Consider the following 22,087-nt stretch of genomic DNA (forward strand, 5'->3'; position numbering starts at 1 on the left):
GCGTAAAATCTCTCTCAAAAAATAAGCCAATATAATTGGCTTTCTTTCGGACTTGGTCCACTTGGAGAAACCCGGGACCCCACGCACCAGAGATGAACGCTAAACTACCGATTCACTGCAGCCTCAACAGCTACTTTGTATTCTCGTGGAGTGGTTACATGTTCTATTTATGAATTTTGGACATCCTTTATAATATATTCGTGATGTTCCACGGAAGCCATGTTTGGATTTCTGCCATCTACCATTGCCTTCTTGTGCATCAGCCTTGGAGAGTTCGTAAATTCTTACTGGATGTTTAGTACTTTTCCAGTACCACATATAAGAGGTGTGTCTGAAATGCTCGTTGAATGGTATAACATATTACATTTATTGACCTTGAAAATAACTACCATTCGCTAAATCATTTTTGACAATATTCGTATTTTGGAAACTGCCAGGAAAATCTCTTTTAAGGAATCGATGGCAGAACCGCTGTCGCGTGTTCTTGGATGGCCAACACGTCCGGATTTAGCCTTTCATTATTCTTTTGAGACGGAGAAACCGAAAGAAACGTAGATTCCAGATCAGGGAAGTACAGCGGATGATCAAGTACAGGTGAGAATCGTACAGTGCGCAGGCGTGTTATCGTAAAGCATCATCCAGTCTCTAATCCATGCAACTCTGGTCAGATGCGTTGCCTAGTTTCGAAACTTCCTCGTAGAATGCGGTTCACAGTTTGACGTGCAGAAACAAATTCCTATGGACAATATTATCGCTGTCGGAGAAAAAATCAACATTGTCTTGAACTTCCGCAATTTTTTGGGCGGGATGTGCGGAAGATGATGAATGCAATTCTGTCAATGGCCGTCAGAATTACAAATTGCGCTGGTAGCATCAAGTCTCACTCTTTTGTGATGATTCGCAGAAAAAATGGATCCGGGTGACGCATGACGTTCAGAAGTATTTATGCGTTGTGCTTTCTGCTCGTCTGTCAGCTTATGCGGCTCAAGCCGAAAACAGATCTTGGCGCGTGCCCAAACCTTGCGAGTTTCATGTTCTTACTAATGTCCAATCCCTTTGCTATCAATCGTAGTGAGTTGCTGATTTCGTTTAATTATGTATCGCATTCACTTGATCAGTTTTAGCTTCTGCTTGTCGACAGCCAACCCGTCGTAAAAACATTTGAAACAAACGTAATCACATCTTTAGCTCGCGACTTGCATCCTGTATACTTGCACGAATATTTAATACGTTTCCGTTTTCTTTTATTTGTAGAAGAATTTGGCTTCCTCGCGTTAACTCGTTATTCCATTGCACTGCAACACATTACATCCAATACTGGCTACATTCGACTGCTCACATCGGATTTACCATGACGGCCACTTGTATTCGACTCTGATGGTACTTCTTGACATGTTTTGGATAAGTGCCACAGACGTGGGAAATTTTGTCAATGAAAAGTTGTAACTTTACTTGTAGAATTGATTTACAACAAAAGTTTCGCTAAAAGTGTACAGTGCAAGCGACATATTGATGCAGATGACTGAGTAGTGTTTATTTAGCGGGGTATTAGGTTTGTGCCGTCTACGACTATAATTTTCCATTCTTGTTAGTGTACCATCCGATTTAAAGTTCAAGGACTTTTCTTACTAGTAGCTTTCGTTTCCAGTATTAAGTGAAACTGTTTCTATTCGTGTTTATTGTACATTTTGTGCTCCATTTGACAAAGAGACAATCTAACATTTGGTTACATTAACGATATAAATTAAACTTTCGGTTTTCCAACAATGTTTTATTTATTTTAAAGACGTTTGATAGGCGATTTACTTCTTTTATCATCAGAGGTACAATAAAACATGTTGTTGTACAGCCGTAGTTAAAGTAAGCTTTTTCAACTTATACATTGTTCATTATAACTTTGAAAATATTCAGCATGTATTAATACCCCAAAACTGGCTAAAGCACTAAATATATTAGCAAAACTTATGTAACATTTTCAAAAGTAAGAATAAGATAAATTTTATGGATATGACTATAGAGAAAGTCGGTGAAAATTTAGGACAAGCTGGTACTGAAAAAAAAAATGCTCTGTAGGAATATACTGCCGTGAGGAGTGACGTGAATGTAGGGACCAAGAGGAACTTTCTAAGGGTCATGTAAAGAAGAATAGGAATGCCAGGTAATGACAGCGGGAAAAGGTAAAAGAACATGGAATTACTTCCTACATACCATAGGAAATGTATACAGAAGAGAAGATTCGATGAAAGAAGAAAAGACAGAAGAGAAAAAATGAAGGTGGTTGGAACTGAGAATTTAACCGGTAAATCAGATGTTCTTAAAACATTGCTGAGGAAAGGAGTCAAAATATATTGAAAAGGGAAGAAAATGATTTTAGTCTTCGAGAGAGAAGGGAAAGAGGAAAGAAAAATAAAAGGCAGAAAAGGAAGTAGTAGTTTGTAAGAATTGTAATTTGAAATACGTAAGAGAAAAAGGAAATAGATTGGAAAACACAATAAGACAGCTAAAAGGAGAAATCAATGCAATGTGTAAACCCATTAAAGAAACAGGACATAAAGTAGATTGGGAAAGAATAGCAGGGCTGAAGAAGGAAAGGAAAAGTGTGATAAGATAGTGGAAAGAAACTCAATGGCTTGAAAAACACATCAAAGATGTATTGATGAATTGAACGAGCAGGTGTATTGGTTACTAGTTACAGAATGGAATGTTGGATAAAATAGAACAGAAAGAGTTAAAAGAACTAAAATCATAAACAACTGCCATCCGCGTGCAAATAATAGAGGATGGTGTAATAAGTACCTAATTAAAAATTTACGTTTTATACAGATGGATGTAAAAAGTGAAGGAAAGAACATGATTGGCTCTGGTAAGATGAGCATTACATTTTTTCACTTTCTTCTTAAATTTAAGTTATTATTCTTGGATTGATCTATCATGTGTCTGACGAAGACTGTTACATTGCCGAAATAGTTACACATGTGTTATTAATATGTTTAGTCAGTTTTCTTTTATTAATATAAGTTATTTATTATTATTTGTTTTTCTGTATTCACATATTTTAAATATAAAGAGAATTTTCGTGAACAGGTGAATCTTTCAGCTATGAGGTCGCCATTATCACCAGTAATTGCCTCTTTCTACATGGGATTTTGGAAAGAAGAGGCCTTAGAAATTACCACACTGAAACCAATGTGATACGTCTGTAGATATGTAGATGATATGTATGTAGTTTGGGCATATGGAAGGGATACATTAGTTAAATTTTATAATCTAAGTAGCACACATCCCAACGTTAAATTAACAGTGGAGGTTGAATATGAAAGAAAGATATCGTTTCTGGTTATATTAATTATGACGAAAGATTTGGCACAGTTGAGTCACATCCTGTATAGAAAATCAACTCAGTGATCGTTATCTAAGAACTGATTGACATTATCATCCATTCCAGAGAAAATTCAAAATTATATGCTTTGCTTCAAAGAGCGAAAATGATGTCTGATGAAGGTCAGAAAGAAATACACCGTTTAATTTTTTTTTTTTTTCAAAACATGGTCACAATAAACAAGAGTTAAATAAGACAATTACAAAAATCGCAAAATGCAGAATAGAGTGGAATTCACCAAAACTTTGGAAGAAGTAAAACAAAAATGAGCTCACCCCCCTTTTTTTTAAAAAAAAAATAACTAATAGAATGAATAAATAAATAAATAAAAACATCACGTTTATTAAGTAGCTACGGAATGAATGACAGACCATTTTTTAAAGATCAGACAAATGTTGATCTTTGTGCAAGTACCGGAACAGCTAGATCCCGGGTGGTTCGTATTACACGTTAATCACTAGGTCCCGTTTCATATAGCCTCGCTGCTAAAAGGGACGTTAAACTCAAAATCAACTCAACGGAACAGCTAGACACCCTAGGTATTTATTCAATTCCATGTGAATGTGACCTTCAGACACACTGGACAAACAAAACATGCAATTAAAACCAGATGTGATGAATATGAGACATATCTGATTAAATTAGTTAGAAAAGTCTAGATTAACACAACATACTTGACAAACAAAATATAATTTTATTTGACAATACGATAGTTCAAAACGAACACACTCATAGATATAAAAGGGTAATACGCGAGGCAATAGAAGTAAAGTGGTAACGCCATAAATAGAAAGGAAGGTTTCAAATTGAAGGAAATGAGGAAATTTTAGTAAAACAAATATTAATTTAAGAAAGCAGTTAATTTTTGAATATAACTTACACAGTGTTATATTGTTATATGTATACAGAGTGGACGATTTATCTTGATACGCCTTGGTAACTTTTAATCTAATTGAAAAAAATGAAATTTTGTACTTGCAAATACCCACAGTAGGACATTGTTTGTCATTCTGCGATACCACCAGGTTAACAGTATTGCCAACCCAAGAACTTATTTTTTAAATAGCACTACGTAAGGTTATTACATATTTCAAATTTACATGTTAAATGAAAACTTATGATTTCACATTTGTCAATCAGTCTTGCAAGCTAAGAACTCTATAGTATCACAAACATCCACATTTTGGTGGGTTCTATTAATAACGCAAGTGAGACATACGGGGCAATGCATATCCAAAGTATTTATGTATACTACTATGAACATAATATGCCGGATCTCGAATGAATAGAAACAAAGTTACAAGGTACTGAACATGTTACTTTTTAAAAATAGCCTTTATTTTCATAAACTGCTTAGATGTGAACTAGGGTGTCCCTTATTTTGGGTAATTTCGTGTTGCGAAATGCACACCCCCTAAATCTATTCTATGTGACCATAAACACGCATTAGTGAAATAGCAGCTCTTTACGAGAACGTTAACCCGTGCCGACTTGACGACAAAGTCATGAAATGACGTTTCCACATTATAATATAATTTTGAATTTCCAACCGTGATAACGAAAAAACTAAAAGAGACAGAGAAACGAAACTTTGCATGAAGCAACTGGAGAAAGGGTAATATCTGCTCGTGTATTGACAGCACCTGATGAGCAGTGTTGCCAACCCAAGATAAAGTTTTGTTTTTGTAAATAGAATGACCTAAATTGAATATCTTCATTGGAAGCAACGATGAAAATAAAGACAAAAGAGATGGTAAACGTAGATCAGTATTGCAAACTTCTCGAGAAATAATGTGTAATATGTGTTGGTGCGCATAGGGAGTGAGGTACTAACGTTTTGTACACATTAAATCAGATATTGACAAGAACTGTTTGCGAAGGATCCGCTGAACAGTGTTGCCGTCAACGAAGAGAAAAAATGAGTTTGAAAAACATATAATAACTCGGAAAAGGTCACTAGTTTTGTATTCTTTAAAACCTATGATGCAAGGCGGAAGAGCATGATGAGTAGAACCATGGTTATGTGAAATCGATAACTGACCGAGAAGGTGGCAACGCTGCACAGCGGGCTGGAATCCCAACAACCTGGTTAAAATATGAAAACAGCGTTCAATTTGCATGGGTTTATGTACTCGTCGGCTTTTGAGGACGCTGATAACCATGATGGCATCAAGAGTAAACAAGCCGCCGCTGTGCAGCGTTGTCATTTACAAACCTTAGTTCTGTGCTTTAACAATATACCAAATATATCTGTCAGTGAGTTATCAATCTCACGTAACCACGGCACTACTACTCATGCTCTTCCGCCTTGCATTATAGGTTTAAACCATACATCACTAGTGATCTTTTCCGAGTTATTATATCTCTTCCAAACTCAATTTCTCCCTTCTGTTGATGACAACACTGTTCAACTGATCCTTCTAGACTTAGATTAAGCGTAAGCAGTTCTTGTCAATATTTGATTTAAGGTGTACAAATGTTAGTACCTCACTCCCTTTGTGCGCCAACACATGTTTCACGTTATTTCTCGAGAAGTTTGCAACACTGATATGCCTTTACAATCTCTTTATTTTCATTGTAGCTTCCAATGATGATATCCAACTGGGTCATACTATTCACAAAAACAAAACTTTCTCTTGGGTTGGCAACACTTCATCCAATGATGTTCGTCAGTACACAGGCAGATGTCGTTCCTTCGTACATAGTTTCGTTTCTGTGTCTCTTTTAGTTTCTTCGTTATCACGATTGGAAGTTCTAAATTATAGTATTATAATATGAAAACATCATTTCATGACTTTATCGTTAAGTCGGCACGGGTTAACGTTCTCATAGAGAGCTGCTATTTCACTAATGCGTGTTTAAGGTCACATAGAATACATTTAGGGGGTGTGCATATCGCAACACGAAATTACCCAAAATAAGGGACACCCTAATGTAAACATCATAATGCCAAGTGTTACGTATGCAGTAAGTATGAGTTACGGATCTGCCTGGAATATCATTCACAACCAGCTGCATCTTCAGAAAGTGTCTGCACGGTGGATGCCACGACTGCTCACATTTTTCCAGAAGAGAATTCACGAGGACGCTGCAAGAGGTGGATGAGGAGGATTTTTTCTGCACACTAGTGACAATGGATGAAAGTTGTGTTTTTCTGTATAATCCAGAGACAAAGGAAATGAGAAACAATGGAAACGCTCCTTCTCCTCTACCTTTAAAAAGGCATGAGTTCAGAAGTCTGCCGCCAAGGTGATGCTTTCAGTTTTATGAGTCTGCGAGGGAGTGATCATGACAGATTACCTACCACGAGGGCAAACTGTTACTACTACGTATTATTCCCATCTCCTGACTAAGTTACAAGATAAACTGAGGAAGAACCGTCGTGGAATGATCACAAAACGGGTGCTGTTGGCAAACAATGCATCAGCTCATTCCACTCATGCATCCATGATAAAGGCAGTGACATTAGAATGTGAAATATTGCCCCAGATCCATACTCTACGGGATCTAACACCAAGTGACTTCCTTTTCTTCCCAAAAATGAAGAGTCCACTCAGAAGACGCCATTTTGGCAGTAGAGGATGACATCATTTCTGACGTTGTACTCTGGTTTCAAAGCCAAACTACACACTTTTACAAAACGGGCTTATGGAAAATGAAGAACGGCTGGCAAAAATGTGTCACTACGCGCGGTGACAACGTAGAGAAGGGCTAATACCAGCATGATGTCAGAGTTCTCCAGAGCGGATTTCTTCTAGGTGATTGCACGAACTTTTTGATACCTTTCGTATCAAATTTTACATTTTTTTCCGTATCTTTGAAATCGTTTGAGATACTAAATTGCTGCAAACGGTATCAAGGTCTTTATCTCTATGGAAAACAATGTTCGTGGTTAAATGTGATACTTATCTAAAGACTGTTTCAAAGTAAAATCCTTTATATATATATATATATAAAAATAATAATAATAATAATAATAATAATAATAATAATCATCATCAAGTTTTTAATTGATTGTAAGTCTGTTTCTGCTCATTTGAAACACGTCATATGATGATCGTAATATTCGACAGTAAGGTACTTCGGATGTGCATTACCTCGTCCGTCTCATTTATGTTATTACTGTTATAGAACCCTTCAAACTTTGGTTCCTTTTTATGTTTGTGATTTGGTAGTGTCCTTTGTTTGCAACACTGCGTAACAAGTGTGGCTTTTCAGTTATCATTATACACGTAGATTTGGAATATGCAACATATCGTAGTACCGTTTGAGAAAATATAGCTTTAGGTTGGGTTGACAACACTGTTAACCTGGTATATAGTATCACATGGTATGTTAAACAATGTCGTCCTCCTCGTTATATACATGGTCGATATTTCGGTATTTTGTATCCGTTAGTTTAAAAGTTACAAGGGTGTATCAAGATAAATGATCAATCCTATATAAAAAAAAATACGTTGTACAATAACCTTTTTTTATTGTAACTCTGATTATAAAGGCAGTAATTTACCTTTAAAACGCCAGTTAAAGTAACCGCGAATGGAACATCTAAAGTTAGTTCATTTAATTACATATCTCTGTATGTGGAATGTACTAATTTCATAATAATACCACTGTTTTTCAATAGCGTAGGCATATATTGAGGTTTGGTAATCGTGGGAGTGATGTGACTTTTTTCCTTGGTAGTCATATTCATTATGATTTTATTTCTGTAAAATACTGTGTTATGAAAAAAAATATTTTACTTAGTTGTCTATATTACTAAGACTTGACAGTGATAAAAATGATATGATTTTTTTTCGCAGGTTGCCATATTTTATTCGTGGTTTATATTTTTATAAAAGGTTTTGTATGAAAGAATAACTTTTTTCCTAACTCAAGTTCTTTCTCTGTCCATGTTCTTTTCTTGTTTTATTTCTAGGCAAATTTTAAGCAACTAATAATACAATTAGTTAAATGTTGATCATTTGCCATTGCAGGTCAGTCACCATCCTCCTCGAGGATACCCTCCTGGGGGTATGCCTGCAGGACCACCAATTCCTCCTGGTCCTCCGAGGCCACCAGGTCCTCCAGGTCCCGGTGGACCTCCACCTCCATTCGGTCTTCCTCCACCTCATATGCCCCCTCAAGGAATGCCTCCCCCTGGCTATATGCCGCCTGGAGGACCACCGATGCCACCTCCTGGCGACATAAGGCTTCCTCCACCTGGTATGCCTCCGCCTCCTTTTAATGTTCCACCACCTGGATTTGGGATGCCAGGATATACAGGAGCACCAATACCTGCTGCCCCCGCGACTCCGTCTGTGGCAACTGGATCGGCTCCAGGGATGACTCCCACACCTGTTCCATCTGCAGCTGCATCAGCATCTGCATCAATTACAGCTCCAGCACAGACCAATGCTGTGGCTTCAACTACAGGTTAGTGATTCGTACTACGTAATTTCCTTCTTTCGCAGTGCAAGAAGAGCAATAAAGAAACAAAATATTGCAATAAAATTTACAATATTAATGTAGTTTTAGGTTTTAAATTGTGTTACCTATAAAACTATTAACAAATATCCAACCTATTTTTAAAACGGTTAAAAGTTTGTTTTAAAACGTGTACTGAGTTATTATTAGTAAAAGGTTATTTGTTCATTTCAAAATATGTTTAAGGTATATTTCTTAGGCCGATATGAGTATTTACTTATGAGTGTGAATTAGTAGTTTAAACATTTTCACTCAGTCTATCAAGGAGGCGCAGTGGCTTAGTGGTAGAGCGATCACCCTTGGTGCGTGGGGACCCTGGTTCGATCCGAGCTCGCGCAAAGTGGAATTTATAATGGACAAACTCCGTGTGCTATTATTTTTTTTTTAACAGACTTCATGCATGTAGCGTTAGGTAGTGAAATAGAAAAATAAAGAAATTTCTCTTACTAAAATTCCAATAGTAAAATACGATTCAGATGCGGTAGATTTTAAAAAAGTACAGAAGGTTGTCCGCTTTATATCTGACCATTTTTATGGGTACTTACCTAAAGAGATACCGTGTGCCGCCACCATCGATCATGTTCTATTGTATCCCAGGGTTGTGGACTATCACACGGCATTGCAGTTTCCATTGCAGCAAGCTCCTATGCAAGACAGGACAGGCATGGGAATTCTGACCTACTCCTCCCAGCGAGCTTTCTATATATCGTCTAGGGTGCGCGGGCGGCGATGTTGAAGACATCGTTTCGACAGTCCAAATTCGCAAAATCCATTGGAGTGGCATCTAGGCTTTTTACAGGAATGTCTTCAAACGGTATGACACGAATTCCTATTTTCAGGCTGCCTATATTCAGGTTTACCAGACCGCTATTTCCTGATAAAAAGCTTAGTTATGTTCTGGCGGTATAACTCGAAGCCTTGTCCATATGGATCATTACCTGGTTCGCGATCATTCCATACAACTTTGGGATATCTCCCCGATAGATAAGCATCAGAATGACTTGGAAGAATCTTTGATTCATCTTCACGTTTTTGCCTACTATGCGTATCATTAACTTACCCTCATTTTCGAGTCCCGCAACACCCATAAAGTCACGAGGGAAACTTTCCCTGCACTCACGAACAAAGTTGCTGCGCCTCTTGCTGTCAGAGTCACGATATGTGATCACCCGAATGTGACCACCAGCAGTGAGATGGACTTAAGATCCATTCATTGTGACAACTTTCTTACATTGGAACATTTCTTACAAGTACTTTTCATACAGTTTCCTGCAGTTCGTCTTACGTTCGGCAATGTGAGGCGGTAGCAGGTGGTGTACACGGTCCTTCCGCATAGATTTCAACCTGAGGTGCTTGCAAATTATTTTGTTCACAGTTGGTGGTGCGAGGTGGAATCTGTGGCTCATATCATGTTGCGCCGGGGAATTTTCTTGGCACGCCGTGCAACGGATCTACCTTAGCATTACGAGTATCGCATTACTTGCAGCCCTTCTGGTGGTGGTTTTCATGTGTGAATGTTTCGCAAGGTGTGCGTGTTGTGTGTAACAGATCACAATAGCGTCCGAAGTAGTTACGCCGAGTATTAACTCATTCTCCTGAGACTCTTCCACAACGTATACGTACGAACACTTAGCATGGAAAAGGGCCACTACGTAACCCTCCCAATACCGGTTGATTTTCGGTGCCATTTGATAACACTCGTTACCAACACTGACGCACCTACAAGGTCACAACACTTCTCTTGCCAACAAACCCTAGTTCCAACATGATACGCCAGATGGCAGTACCAAATCGAAAATTGTCGTATATACAGCGAACAATCTTCTGTACTTTCACACCATAAAATGTGATCGATCAGCATTAAGAGTATTGAACATAAAATACATTGAAGATTTCTGGGAGTCTCTTGAGTAACATATGAATAACCATTGTTGCCTGATGCTTATTTTATAATCCGCATTAATGTGGTGTGTATCAAATAAGATGGTTAACTGTTTTGAAATCTGGTGCTTAAACATACAATCTATTTGAGACCTAAGTGTTGAACTTATTCCATGATCTTTTGTTACGTATTTTGTCGTATTGATCCTGAGGTATCAACGTTGCTCCAAGCTTGACTAAAGTAATACCAAGTGAAGTGTAAAAGAATTGCGGTTAATTAGTGTAATAGTAGTTCTTACTATTAGAATTAGGTGTTTGTCTAGAAGTCGTGCTCTCTTTGTGTGCGGGATTCGTTATAAGCCAGAAATAAGAAAAATAATATTTAATGAAATAAAATAAATAGTAAGATAAGAGAAGAAGGAAAACTGTTCTATTCTTTCGGAATTTATAATGTCTGAAGGAAAGAAATGCCTTATCTCCGTTACAGTTGTGAACATCGTTCCAGAATGCTCGATTAGGTTAATTGAAAGTAATTAATGCGGTCACTTTAAAATTGATTTTTTAAAAAATAATAATGAAAAGGAAAAGAATCAGAAATTCAAGGAAAAGAATCAGAAATTCAACTATTGAAGTTCTTTTAAATCTGGCCGTTCATGATAAATATTTGAATGGTTTATTTGAACCCTGTTCAGCCTCTTAGGATACACATTTCATTCAAAGTATAATGATAAAACTCCAGATCAATCCAAGTGCTAAGTATGTTCGAAAATCCATTTTATACCGTTCAACTGTTCCCTCACTTTTGTGATTTTATGAATACAAAGTATTTAGTTAAAATATTATAGAAATTGCCCCTTCTCCCCTTGAAAGTTGAAACCCGCTCTTTTGTGAAACCTGGGACACACGTCCGCGTATTTTTAATAAGGAATTTAAGTTCCGATCATTATCTTCCTAATTTGAAAGGTTTGTAAGATACCATAAATTTTGAACTGCCTCTACTCCGTTACGATACACATTTTAATTAAAATAACATGATAAAAACCAATTCGAGGTAGGTGATAACCAAATCCAAAAAATAATTTCAAATGGTTTAGCCGTTTTCTCGCGATGCCATCACAAATAAGATCACTCTCACTTTTATTATTTTATTTATAAGATTTATAAATTAATCGTACCCAAAATTGAAGTATGAAACTTTAATATAGATAAGCTTTACTAAACATAAAAGGATAAAGTACATGTCCTATAAAATTCTAGTCCTCTTTGATGTAATATTTGAGCCCGTTTCCGTTTAAATATATTGACTTACTTCAATTCAGGATAGCCACTTTCGAGATAAACATAAAGAAAAGGAACCTTCAGGCAGTGTTCATTGACGTCAATTCTAATTTCATTTTATGTACTATTAAAAGAGTGCGTTATAACTTGTCGCTTTCCTTGTATTGCCGTTTAAATGATCCAGGTTAGTTTTTTTTTAAAAGGACATACGTTGAAAGGGCTGTCTAGACTAAAAAGATATTTTAAAAAATATATTATTTGGTCTAGGAATTAATTCGTGCGGTTGGTACGCACACATTGAAGCTGTAGTACAAACACAAAATACATAAATACCTTAAGAAAAATATTGTCCATCGCTAGCCACCACTTTCGCCCATCTGTTAGGCAATGTACGGATTCCGTGGCGAAAGAAGTCCTCATCCTTGGAAGCGATCCAGTCAGAGACCCATGTTTCGATATCTTCTGAAGAAGTAAACCGCTGTCCAATCAAATCGTTGTTCATGCAATCGAACAAGTAGTAGTCCGAAGGAGCAACGTCTGGTGAATACGGCGGGTGGGGTAAAACTTCCCATCCGACATTTTCTAAATAGGTTTTGACCGGTTTTGCGACATGTGGGCGAGCGTTATCATGTTGAACAATAAGTTTATCATGTCTGTTCTCCCATTCTGGTCGTGTTCTGGCCAGAGCTTGCTTCAAACGCATTAATTGTCGTCGATAACGTTCTCCATTCATAGTTTCACCCGGTTGCAGCAGCTCATAGTACACCACACCTTTCATATCCCACCATATGCACAGCATAACCTTTGCACAGTGAATATCTCGTTTTGGTTGTGATGGACCTGGTTCACCTGGTTTCACCCAGGCCTTTTTTCGTTTAGGGTTCTCGTAATGGATCCACTTCTCATCACCCGTAATAATTCGATGCAGAAACCCCTTTCTGCTCTGTCGTTGAAGCAGCAATTCGCAAATGGTTTTTCGTCTTTCAACGTCTCTGTCTTTCAATTCATGTGGAACCCAATGTGACATCTTTTGAATCATTCCCATGGCTTTCAAGCGTTTGGAGACTGTTGTTTGATCAACGCCTAATGCTGCTGCAAGTTGTTCCTGCGTTTGACACGAATCCTGCTCGAGCAATGCTGTCAATTCTTCGTCTTGAAATTTTTTTGGCTGTCCAGCTCGCTCTTGGTCTGCCAAGCCGAAATCACCACTTCTAAACCGTGCAAACCACTTCTGACACGTTCGCTCAGCTAGAGCGTGGTCACCATACACTTCCACCAAAATACGATGACTTTCAGTCGCACTTTTCTGCATGTTAAAGTAATGCAGCAGGACACCCCGCAAAAACACTTTATCAGGCACAAATTGCGCCATGTTCACTTAACTACAAACTGGTGTTGTTGACGCTTTAATCCACTGCCCTATACTACGAACGATACGCGATGACAGGGGTTTGCAACACATGTGTGGATACACGGAACTGTGGGACGCTCCGTTCGTTGCGCCATCTCTTGTCCACCCGCACGAATTAATTCCTAGACCAAATATTTTTTCTACTCTAAAATACTTTTTTTTTTTTTTTTTTTTTGTATTACGTAGAACCAAGTGAAATGTTACTTCAAAATTACAAAAAGTTCTTATTCGGTGCTCGTAAATCTATTTACTGTGTGTTGTATTTCGTATTTATAAAATGTGTATATGCATAAAATTTTGTTTTTAGTTGAAGTTACGAACTCTGCAGTTATTTCGGCAGCGCCTCAATTAACAACCACTGTCACCGTTACTGATTCGACAGCTTCTTCTCCGTCAGCTTCGCAGGCTACAAGGTGAGTTTTTATAAATGTCCTGTTATATATATATATATACTAAATATACCCATTCTACGCATGGAACAGATAAAATATCTATGTAAACAAACTGAACGAAAAAAATATCTGTCTTTTCTATTACTTTTACATATCCCGGTAAACTCCCCTGAGACCTCCTAGTTCCAATTAAAAAAAGAAACGCCTCTGGCCCCCAGCCAATGAGGGCTATATTTGTGAGTCAACGCCTATCGGAGTATCACCATTGATCTCAGCGACTGCGAAAACTATGGATTTGACACTAATATCGGTCATTTTGGATTATTGTCTCGGTTTATTTACGTCTCGGTGACCCCCGTTCCTGAGCTGATGGGTGCTAAATTTCAAAGTAAACCCAATCTTGAGTTTCACCATTGAGCTCAGAGACCCCGGAAACTATGGATTTGGAACCAATATCGGTTATTTTGGATTATTCTTACATGTCTCGGTAACCCCCCCCCCCCGGTGACCCTCAGCCGACAGTCAAATGGGGTGAAGGCAATCGCAGTTTCACCATTGATATGAGGACCGCGAAAACTATGGATTTGACAATGATACCAGTCATTTTGGATTATTTATACATGTATCAGTACTCCCCTCGCTCCCCAGTGACCTCCGGCCCGCAGCCGAATGGGGTGAATGCGATCGAACTTCCACCATTGATCTCAAACTATGAATTTGAAACTAATATTGGATTATTTTTACATGTCTCGGTAACCCCCCCCCCCCCCGGTGACACGCGCCCCATAGCCGAATGGGGTGAATGCAATCGGAGTTTCACCATTGATCTCAGCGACCGCGAAAACTATGATTTTGACACTAATATCGGTCATTTTGTACTATACGTCCCCCTGAAAACCACCTGGTGCGAAATTAAAAAAAAAAAAAAAAAAAAAAAAAAAAAAAAAAAAAAAAAAAAAAAAAAAAAACCTTCGTCTTGATCTGGGGCCTGGACCAAGGCACCCGTGATCAAAATTTGGTAATTCTCGGTCCACTAGTCTGGTCCCCAGGCCACACACAAACAGACAAACACACAAACAAATTCTTTATTTTATTTATATTAGATATATAATTGATACTGTAGTTTGTTGTATTTAGTAGAGTAGAATATTATTAAAAACATGTAGTGAATACAATTAATGAAGATGCAAAAGGAAAAGATGAATGCTGTGATTGGTCACTATTCTGAAATAAAATATCTAGTCTCACGTCTCACGTTATGCACTGAAGGGAGACAGTGATGATGATAATGAAGAATGACATGGTGGAATGAATATGTGAGGAAACGGGAGAACACTGAGAAAACCCTCAGTACTCGTCCACCACAAGGCCCACTTGGTGGGAGCTGGGAACAAACAGAAAGCCCACGCATGAGAGGTGAGCGCTCTGTTGCTGAGCCAATGCGACCTGCTTGTCACAGTTATAAATGTTGAATATGGGCACCTGTTATATCGACACTTCAGCTGTGCAAATTTTATATTCTGGTAAATAATGATATTCGTGACGGAACCCTGAGTGGTGTTATTCTTCAGTTTCTTTTATTCTGTTTGTATTTGTTTCGTATGTTTTCTTTTTTTCGGGGGAGGGGGTGGGGATTTGTGGACCAGGGTGTCTATCGGTCACGAAAGTCACGAATGTCACGAAAAAGTCACGAAATCAGAAAACGGTCATGAAAGTCACGAAATTTAGCTTTTGGGTCACGATTTTTTTTAACTGTGCAAATGTAAGCACAGATTGGAAAATTTTGTTCTATAAAACATCAAAATTCACCACCAAAAATGTCTATGGTCGGCTTTAGACACTACCAAATCGGAAGCAAAGTACGTTTGTATCGGGTGGATGAAAATTCGGCCTAATTCGCACCCAAATTCGCTCTTGAAAATGTTAGGAAATTTTATGATTTGGTAAAGAAAAGGTCACGAAAAAGTCACGAAATTTCACTGTGGAATTTTAGTAGACACCCTGTGGACTTTCTAATACAGCTGAAAAATGTGGTATATTGTACGTGCTGTTGGAAAAAGAAACCTCGTATGCGAACTGTTGGGAATGTTTGTTTCGAATGTCTACCGTCGTAGTAAATTCATCCGTATTGACATCCCTGACAGCACAGTGAATTGAGAAGATAATTCATGACAAATCTTTGTGTAGATTTCTGTGTGACGTCCCTGCCGAAAAACAAACAAACAAAAACACACACACACATATATATATATATCTCGGGTGGGTGTGCAAAAGATGTTAAGTCACAAAATGTTACTTTTGAGAAAATTCAATTTAAAAGTTTGAAAATTCGACAAAAATCAGAAACTAAAATATATGATTTTTTGTATATTTTATTTCAATTAATGTTCCTTTGTGCACATTATACTCAGGTTTTAGTGCTTAACACCTTATAATAAAGAAGTTGTAGATTTGTTTTTAGGACTATGTTTCAGAACTTGTGGACTTATCTGACTGTGCACTTAATACAACTTACAGCACTTGTGGACTTATCTGTTTTTGCACTGAATGTATAGAGTTATGTTACACTGTGGATAATGCTATAACATTATTCTAATGGAGCAGATTAATTTTGGTAAAAAATATATTACATTTCTGTTACAGTTTCGACGATTAGCTCTGTCTTCTATAGACAAACATTACATACTCAAGTAAGCATGTAATGTTTAACTGTAGAAGACAGAGCTAATCTGCAGAAACTGTAACAGAAATGTAATGTATTTTTACCAAAATTAACCTCTGTGTATTTTGCTCAGATTATTTCTATAATATGGTTAATGTCAGTTTACTAATCGCCTTCATTTGGACTGCTTTCTGTTTTATCAGGAAATACATTTCGAACAGAGGATGCAGTTTTAATGACCTGTAAAACTCATGAAATACAGGGGATACAAACGGAAGCTGGTCCGAAAGATCCTTCTTGTTTTCATTGCTGATTGCTATCGGCCCATTGTAGACGCATTGGCATCAAAACACTTGGCTTTCCCTTTCTTGAAACATGCATAGTTTTGAAATTTTCACGACTATTGTGTGTTGTCTTGTAAAATAATACACGTGGCTTTTGTTTCTCATAGCGTAACTACTTAATATGTCTCCACAGAAAACGTTCACCAACACCGTCACTCTTGCGAAATTGAATAGATTCTGTTAACACACAGGAAAAATCGTAGAAATCTTCAAACACTTCACGTACTACAAATTGGTTTTTCTTCCCTGCTTGACAAATTAATTGAGCCCAGTCGTGGGGATGCTCGACGTTACCATTAAACTTTTTCTTCTATTTCTCTATAACACTATGATCTGTATCACATTCCATATGTGTATGACCTGCTATTAGAAATTTGTGGTCAATAGTTTCAAGGTTCGTAGACTTCTGTAAAACTGTGAAGCACATGGCTGCAAAGTGGGAATTGCGATCCTGTCCAGCACATGAATCGGAGTACATAACTACTTGTTTAATTTCTGGATTCATATTTTCTAATAGAAAATGATAAACACATGAGGCGATATCATTTGCTCCTCTTCCACCGATTCCCTTATGCCACACACACACACACACACACGCACACGCGCACGCACACACACACACACACACACACACACACACACACACACACACACACACACACACACACACACAAAAAAAAAAAAAAAAAAACAGTTTGATTGTCACAATTGTGAACTGTAAGATTAAATGTCCATAGCTGTCTTTTGTAAAATGATACTGAGTTCTGTAAAAAGGGAGTTGGAAGACATTGTTGTAAGTCAATTGTGATGGTCTTGCGTGTAATTTCATTCCTAGACAGTTCTTTGTCGGAAGCTTTAGAGTTATATGCCACTTCAGCCTCTTCATGAAATTTATCCAACTGTGTTTTTATGGAAGGATCTCCGGACACTTCAAGTTGAAGAAATAACTTATGACAGACTTGACACGTATCTACGTGCGGTTTCTTTATTTTCAAGTTCATTTTGTGGAATTCACGGTCATACGGACGTCTACTTACGGGAATCCCATTGCATATTCTCTTATACTCCTCATATAGTCCCGAAAGTGTCACGTATGGCAGTAAATACTTTTTACTGGAGTCTCGTCGGGAATAATGACTTTCATATGAGAGAACTGATTGAAAGTGTTTGCGAACCTCTTCCAGTTCATTTTCAGACTTGGTGTTGGAAGGTTTGTGGGTTCCTCGGCTACTAATGTCTATATTACTAGAGAAAGAAAAACACGCTTCTTTTGAATTACAGACTGTATGAAGCTTTTGCTTTACCAAAAATACACAAGAAGCAACTTTTACACACTTCATGTCTTTTACCCGACACTTAGATGTGACACAAAACTGTCACTTGGCGATAGTGCTGCTTTTCAAAATCTTTCTGTCTGATTCTGGTTCTCTGCTTATTAGCAATATTCAGCAAACTAGTGATATACATAACTCTTCGATTATAATCACCAAGAGCCCAGTAATTGTCAAATATATTTCTAAACACTTCTTCTGAACACAACATTTTACATTTTTTTTTTTCTACACTCTCCGGGAAGCTGAAATGTACGAGCTAGAACGCATTTCACTTCCGAAGTAACATATGATTGACCTATATTTCTGAGATGTTTTCTCGTTTCACGAATTTTTCGTGTATCATATTTCAAACCTCGTGATTCGTTCCGTCGTCTATTTTCACGGGACCTATCTTCCACAGGTACCTCGCGTTCAATGTCAGATGTTCCTGGTTTCTCTGATAAATTGTGCAGATCTGCACACTGCCCGAGCACGGTAATAGATGTTTCCCCCCTCTCTCTCACTACTATCTTCTTCCATCACTTTTCTCTTACCAGTCTGTTTCTTGCGTCTCGTCCTATGACTTTTAAGCTTCTCTTCTGGTTCGGATTCTGTTGATTCGGATGCAGAATCATTTCTATCAAAATCCGGGTCTATTCCTATTGTTGCGCATTTGTGTTGTTCATAAAAATATTCAAATAGAAATAGAAAACAGAAACAGAGTAAAAGGATTGTATTTGTTTCAAACAAATACTACTTAACCTCTGAATAATATGAAAAACCAATATAATTCAAATAGTGATTAAGCAAATATTTTACAAGCTCGTTTTACCTTAACATATTTCACATAACTTTATTGCTTGCATTTGTTTCATTCACACGATGGAAATGTTTTCAACAATTAAGTGCAGTGCAAAACATGTTAAGTCACATTTTGGAGGACTTAACATGTTTGTCCCAACTCTGTGCAGTCATATATTAGTGTGAAAAGAAAGGTAAGTCCACTTGCTACGGACTTAACTTGTTTTACACGAAATAGAATCAGTATGTCAAACATGACTGAAAACGCACGGGTTTGTAACATCATTGAAAAACCTGATAGGACTTAGCCGAGTATACACAATTGTAGAGAAAAATTTTTCTTATTCAGGTACAGTGAAAAGCTCATTTTTGACCATTTTGGACTTAGCATGTTTTGCACACCCACCCGAGATATATATATATATATACAGAGTGTCTATAAAGTCTGTTGCCGCCCGTGTATCTTCGTAATAACTGATAACATGATAAAATGCGAAAACACGACTCCTCGTACCTCTATCTGGGGTGTCTGGGGTGAACCTTTTATAACTCAAAATTCAAGCCCCTTAAAATAATGATGGACTTGTTTTTACGTTTTATCATATTCTTTGTCATTTCGAAGGTATAAGGAGTGGCAACGGACTTTATGGACACGAAATGTGAACCACCGCCATTTTGGGTGGGGTCATCATACGGACTTGAAGCTTTAGGAGAAACATTTCTCTTGTCCAGTCCTTTCCAATGATATATTACTCGACCCCCTTTGCTATTTAAAATTTTCAAGTGGACCTCTCATACCCCTGTATAGGGGTGTCTGGGGTGAGTTTTTTATAGCTCAAAATTCAAGTCTCTTAAAATAATTATGGGTGTGTTTTTGCGTTTTCTGATATTCGTAGCCAATTCGTAAATAAACGGAGTGGCAATGGACTTTATGGACACCCTATATATATATATATTATGGTCTCTTGACAAAATTGCCAACTCGCAGTTGATGTTTTCTCGTTCGTGTGCCTTTGGTCCATCTGATCTCGGATTCGATCCCCAATTGTGCAGGACAAAAATTAATTTCATAGTCGTTCACTTTCATTGATTATCCGTCTCCTTTAGCCGAAAGGGCATAATCCTGGGATTAAACTTAAAAAAAAAATAATGTTATTCTCGTTCGTAGTATTGTCCAGACGTCTACTGCTTTGCTTGTGTGTATAATCTGCTTCCCTGAATTTGATCAGAATCTTATGGGACTGTGAAATGTAGGAGGATGTAGTTTATTTGTAGTCGGCCACTATCACTCGGGTACTGCGCTCACCACATGTTAACACAATGTTAATGCGCTACTAAAATATTAGTGCTATTCTAGTTCACCTACAACATAAAAATTGCCAATATATTAATATGCAATTTTCCCGCGACATATGAATCAATTTTACATTAATAAAGTTAGGTAAACTATATCGAATTTGTGTTTTTGTTGATTATTTAACCTCAGATGACATATCAAAGATCTCCAATCCATTTGAAAACCAAGTTAGATTCAAGGTAGTGGTGGTGAAGATGACTGCCATGATGTTCATACACCCTTTTAGATAGGACTGTAACGTCAGTAGCACAAATTTCATTCTAATCCGCGCAGTCATTTGCAACTTACAATAGGTATTCAGCCTTGAATCACATAGTAGTTTACCGAGAATATTGCAAGAGGCACGTGGCACGCGGAGATCGAAGTGGGTGTATTTTGGGTAACAACTTTTAACGCTTTTGGTCTTTCTGTTGCATGATGCTCACCGCGGGTGATACATTTCGTCTCAACGAAATGGAAAGCAACATGTTACATGTATTTTTCAGTGAGGTATTGCTCCCCTGACTTAGTATTGCGGCAGGCTTTGATTAGCAAAGAACGGTCAGAAGAGGACCCATTCTTAGGCACCAAAAGTCCAGAAACTACCTTGTGTGACTTCTTCCTCTGGGGCTACGTAATGGACGTAGTGTACAGAGAAAACATTCACTGTGTCAATCATTTCAAAGTACATACCAGTGAGACATTTGACAGCATTACTGACTAAAACTAACAGCTTATTTTGTGTTGTTAAAATAGTAATGTGATCAACGCTCAAGTTACTAGTATTTAATTTTATTTTGTAAATAAGTTTCACGTAAAGTGACCTCGTACTCAACTTCAGCATGCGTGAAGAATTCCTATATGTATAAATAGGAAAAGGTTAAAGAGAAGTTTTCAGACTGTTTTTTGGTCATGTTTTGGATGAAGACTTCAATAATTATATAATCTTTTTTTAAATATATATATTTTAGTGAAAGCACGGAGACTGTTAGTTCCATTGTTGTTGCGCCTAAACCTGAAAGTAAGAAGACAAATTGGACTGAACATAAAGCACCTGATGGCAGAACGTACTACTACAATTCTGTGACTAAGCAAAGCTCTTGGGAGAAACCTGATGAACTGAAGACTCCAGCAGAGGTTAGTATTGCAAACTGACGATAATCAGTAGTGTAGCAATAATGACACAGAACTCACAAAAGTTGCTGCTCACCTTGCTTCTGTTACAAGTATTCCATTCCGCTAACGTTCATGACATTTTCTTTAATTATTACCCCATTTTTTACGTAGGTATTAGTTTTTAAAATATATTATTATATTCTGCAATAATATGATATTAGAGAGTGGATTATAGAAGAATTGTGGATGCATAAGGGCAAATGTATTAAATCTACTGCGTCGTAATCATATTTTTCTCTTGGAAATAATGATCTATATTAACATCCATGATAAAATCATAGAAGACTCCATCTCATCTTAAACTTTTCCGTTTCGTAGCCTCCACTATTCGTCCGCTATTTTTGAAACAAACTATCAGCAAACCATGACGTTCTAATTTTCTTTCTTTTTGTTTCCTTGAAACATTCGTAATTCATTAGACAAATGGCTCTTTCAATTACATCATTCAGCATAATGATTTTAGCTAAGTAATAAGACATATTATCGCTCCCATGACAGAGGGGCGTAAGTGACATTTTTTTGAAAATACATTTTCTTCGCTCATTGAATCATTTATGTTACATTCTTGCACCTGGCAAATTGATGTACGTATATTCCCAATAAAAACAGATTTACTGTTCAAGTTTGGAAGACGTAACAAGAGTG

At 37.4% G+C, this 22,087-nt stretch overlaps 1 protein-coding gene across 4 annotated transcripts in view; it reads left to right on the forward strand.

Moving 5' to 3' along the window:
- Positions 1-22,087, forward strand: part of Prp40 (pre-mRNA processing factor 40) — a 219,048-nt gene that overhangs the window by 44,785 nt on the left and 152,176 nt on the right. For all 4 annotated transcript variants that reach the window (XM_081740145.1, XM_081740142.1, XM_081740143.1 and 1 more), the window contains 3 exons: positions 8,359-8,797; positions 13,726-13,831; positions 21,238-21,403. In XM_081740145.1, the coding sequence (XP_081596271.1) occupies positions 8,359-8,797; positions 13,726-13,831; positions 21,238-21,403 (711 nt within the window). The remainder of the gene's footprint in view (positions 1-8,358; positions 8,798-13,725; positions 13,832-21,237; positions 21,404-22,087) is intronic.

Source organism: Thermobia domestica, chromosome 15, assembly GCF_964235325.1.
Source record: "Thermobia domestica chromosome 15, izTheDome1.hap1.1, whole genome shotgun sequence".
In the NCBI taxonomy this organism is placed as follows: Eukaryota; Metazoa; Arthropoda; class Insecta; order Zygentoma; family Lepismatidae; genus Thermobia; species Thermobia domestica.